Source organism: Gekko japonicus, unplaced genomic scaffold, assembly GCF_001447785.1.
Source record: "Gekko japonicus isolate JY-2015 unplaced genomic scaffold, Gekko_japonicus_V1.1 scaffold2685, whole genome shotgun sequence".
Taxonomy (NCBI): Eukaryota; Metazoa; Chordata; class Lepidosauria; order Squamata; family Gekkonidae; genus Gekko; species Gekko japonicus.
Window position 1 is genome coordinate 42,965 of NW_015169867.1, and position 3,755 is coordinate 46,719.

A 3,755-nucleotide genomic window follows, 5' to 3' on the forward strand; every position below is an offset into this window, starting at 1 on the left:
GGCGCCAGGACACCAGAAGCCCTCCCCCGCCCCCCCCCCCGCAAGCACCAAAAAGACAGAGCATCCCATGCCCCAGACCGAGAGTTCCTTTCTGTACCTTAAGAACATAAGAACATAAAAGAAGCCCATGTTGGATCAGGCCAGTGGCCCCTCCAGTCCAACACTCTCTGTGTCACACAGTGGCCAGAAATACCAGGTGCCCTCAGGAGGTCCAGCAGTGGGGCCAGGACCCCAGAAGCCCCTTCCACTCTTGCCCCCCCCCCCGGCACCAAGAATACAGAGCATCCCTTGCCCCAGACCGAGTGTTCCTATCTATACCTTAAGAACATAAGAACATAAAAGAAGCCCATGTTGGATCAGGCCAGTGGCCCCTCCAGTCCAACACTCTGGGTCACACAGTGGCTAGAAATACCAGGGGCCATCAGGAGGTCCACCCAGCAGTGGGGCCAGGACACCAGAAGCCCCTCCCACTGTTAAGAACATAACAGAAGCCAATGTTGGATCAGGCCAAAGGCCCACCCAGTCCTACCCTCTTTGTCACAGAGTGGCCAGAAACACCAGGTGCCGTCAGGAGGTCCAGCAGTGGGGCCAGGACACCAGAAGCCCTCCCACTGTTGCCCCCCCCTTCCCAAGCACCAAGAAGACACACCATCACTCGTCCCAGACTGAGAGTTCCTATCTATACCTTGTGGCCAGGAGCCACGGATGGACCTCTGCTCTAAGACCAGCCCCAGCAAGAGTTCTGTCACGCACCCCCCACGTGAACACACAAAGCTACCTTTGACCAATCAACTCCCCCCCCCCGCCAACCCACAGTGGCTCTCTCTCCCCAGGGTCTCGGCCAGAGAGAGGCCTTCCCCATCACCCTCCGCCGGGGGCTGGACTGGGACCTTCTGCTTGCCCAGCAGAAGCGCCGCCGCGGGCCCTCCCTCCCCAGGCCCTTGTGGAGACAACTCTCCATCCAAAACGCCACTCGCCCAGAGTCGCCTTTGGACACAAGTTCTCTCACCACACCCTCCAGCAAGGACACGAGACAGGACGCCTCCTCCACACAGGCTTATCAGGTTACACGATCCCCACAAAGAATTTGCCGTGAGACGTCTCTACCCCCCCCCCCAAAAAAAAAATCATCATTCATAAGTGGGAATGTTGGGGGGGGGGGGATCCAATCAGGAAAAAAGCAAACTGTGCTGATTTATACGAAAATCCAGTTGAAGGGGATATTTGGAACGTCTCCTCCAAAATGCCAAGAAAGGCTCTTAGGAGAGGGGTCCTTCCTGATGCCGGGAAGGGCGGCAATGAAAGCCACCAGCTGTGTATTATTGAGGCCCAACTGAGACCCATAAAATGCCTTCATGCGCACACACGCATGCACACACGGGGTGGCGGAACCACTGCCCTGCACCACAACGACAGACCTGCACTCCCCACCCCAGCCACGTGCCTCTGTGGCTTCAAGCCCTCCAGAGACCTCACAAGCAGTGTTCCCTCTAAGCTGAGTTAGCGTGAGCTAGCTCACAGTTTTTTAGCCCCTGGCTCACGCATTTTTGCCTTCTCAGGAAGGAGGGCTCCCGAGCAGACTAATTTATGCGGCAGCCAAATTGCTCATCGCTCACCACTTTAACGCCAGGAGCTCACAAAGTAGGATTGTTGCTCACAAGACTCCACCGCTTAGAGGGAGCACTGCTCACAAGCAGTGTTCCCTCAAGGCTGAGTGCGTGTGAGCTAGCTCACAGTGTTTTTAGCCTCCGGCTCACACATATTTTTGCCTTCGCTCAGGAAGGGTGGCTCCCGAGCAAACGAATGCAGGCAGAGTAGCCCAATCGCTCGCTCACAGCTTTAAGTCCAGCAGCTCACCAGGTTGGAGTTTTGCTCACCAAGACTCCACAGCGGAGAGGGAGCCTTGCTCACCGGAGGCCCCTTTGGGATGGGCACCTCCCCCTGTGACTTCACAGGTTCCTCCGTCATTGTTCCTGACTGGAGGCAGCTGGGCATGAAGCCACATCATCGATTGACAAGAGGCCTTCGCTGGCACCCCACCCAGCCACTGGGATCTTGACCTAAAACTGGAGGAAGACGCTAAGAGTGCTTGAGGGGCAGGGGAAGGGGGGGGATCGGCCTGCCCCTCCCACGAACCATTCCCCCCCCACTTCCACCCCCCTCCCCAGGCGATATTGCTCTTTACCCAGGACATGGTCTCCTTTTCTTGCTCCGAGGACTTCCGCTCCGATACTCCATCTTGCGCTAGAGGCGCATTTGGTTCGCCACCACGAAGGGAGTGCGGCCACGCTTTACTTCCCTGCCCAGGCAGCCTGGGGGCCAGCTGCAACCTGGACCACCCAACCCGGCTGACGCCTGCCCCATAGATCCCGTATCCCGTTCCACAGAGCTGCAGCTAGAGCCATTCCCAACATGGCCAGAAACATCTACCCTGCCGGCCCGCCCCCTTCTCGTGATTTATACGCAGGGGTCATTTCCCGCGGGAGCGCACAGGAGCAGAACTCCGGCAATAAGGAGCCCCGGGGGCGGGGACATGCAACAAGCCCTGCCCCCTGCTCCCAACAGCCCTCAGTTGGGCCACGAGGAGCAAGAAGCAGCCAGGTAAGTTGCAGAGCACCCACCCTTCAGGTACAAGCTCTCCCTCCTCTGTGAGGGCAGATCTGTGCATTCCCCCCCGCCCCATAGCTAGCAATCCAACACAGTCCAGTGGCACCTTCAAGACCAAGTTTTATTCAGGTACCAGCTCTCCCTCCTCTGCGAGGACAGGTCTGCATGTCCCCCCCCCCAATAGCTAGCAATCCAGAACAGTCCAGTGGAGCCTGAGCGGTGGGTATTGCCTTCTGATACACTTCCGGTGATGTCAGGGGGTGTGGCATATGCAAATAGGTTATGCTAATGAGCTCCTGCACCTCTTTTTCTACGAAATGACCCCTGTTTATACGAAACCAGGGCCAGGGCCTTCTCAGTAGCTGCCCCGCAGGACCTTGTACAGTTCCGCAGGGCCTGCAAGACGGAGCTCTTCCACCAGGCTTCCAATTAGGAGCCGCGCGAGACACCTGAGAAGAGGCCCTGGGCCCCGGTCTTACCACCTTCAGTCTGCCTTTGCTCTATAAATAAATGGGTCAAGGGAGCTGGTGGGAACATCCCGATGACGGCCCCCCGTGGAGTTTTGTTCAATCTGAAATTCTCTGCTCTCGCACTTTGTCTGACGACTGTTCCAGCACTTTAGGATAGTGGATTTTAGGATAATTGACTTGTTTGCAGTTTGATTGTTTATGATGGATTTTAATTGTATTTTTATGCATTTTGTGTAAGCCGCCCTTGAGCCTGCCTTGGTAGGGAGGGCGGCAGTGTTCCCTCTAAGCTGAGTTGGTGTGAGCCAGCTCACAGTTTTTTTAGCCTCCGGCTCACACATTTTTATCTCAGCTCGGGGATGGATGGGGCTCCAGAGCAAACTAAGTTATGCAGCAGCCAAGTCGCTCGCTCACAACTTTAATGCCAGTCGCTCACAAAGTAGGATTTTTGCTCACAAGACTCCTCAGCTTAGAGGGAGCATTGGAGGGCGGGTATACATTGAATAAAAGAATGAATAAATAAATAAATTGTGCATTGGACACTGGCCTGACATGGAGCTCTGGAGTTTGCACACCGTCTTTTTGTGACCTTTGGGTTGGACCTAACGGGAGTTGCTCCACAGCCGCTGTTTGGAGCTTTCTCTTCAGGCCTGGGTAGATAGCGGCACACCCCCCCCCCCC

The 3,755-nt window shown here is 56.1% G+C and overlaps 1 protein-coding gene across 1 annotated transcript in view; it reads right to left on the bottom strand.

The window, feature by feature from the left end:
• Positions 1–1,968, bottom strand: part of LOC107115670 (ras/Rap GTPase-activating protein SynGAP-like) — a 43,638-nt gene extending 41,670 nt beyond the window's left edge. Inside the window, exon 1 of the mRNA XM_015417427.1 lies at positions 1,912–1,968. Within this exon, the coding sequence (XP_015272913.1) occupies positions 1,912–1,968 (57 nt within the window). The remainder of the gene's footprint in view (positions 1–1,911) is intronic.
• Between the last annotated feature and the right edge of the window lie 1,787 nt (positions 1,969–3,755).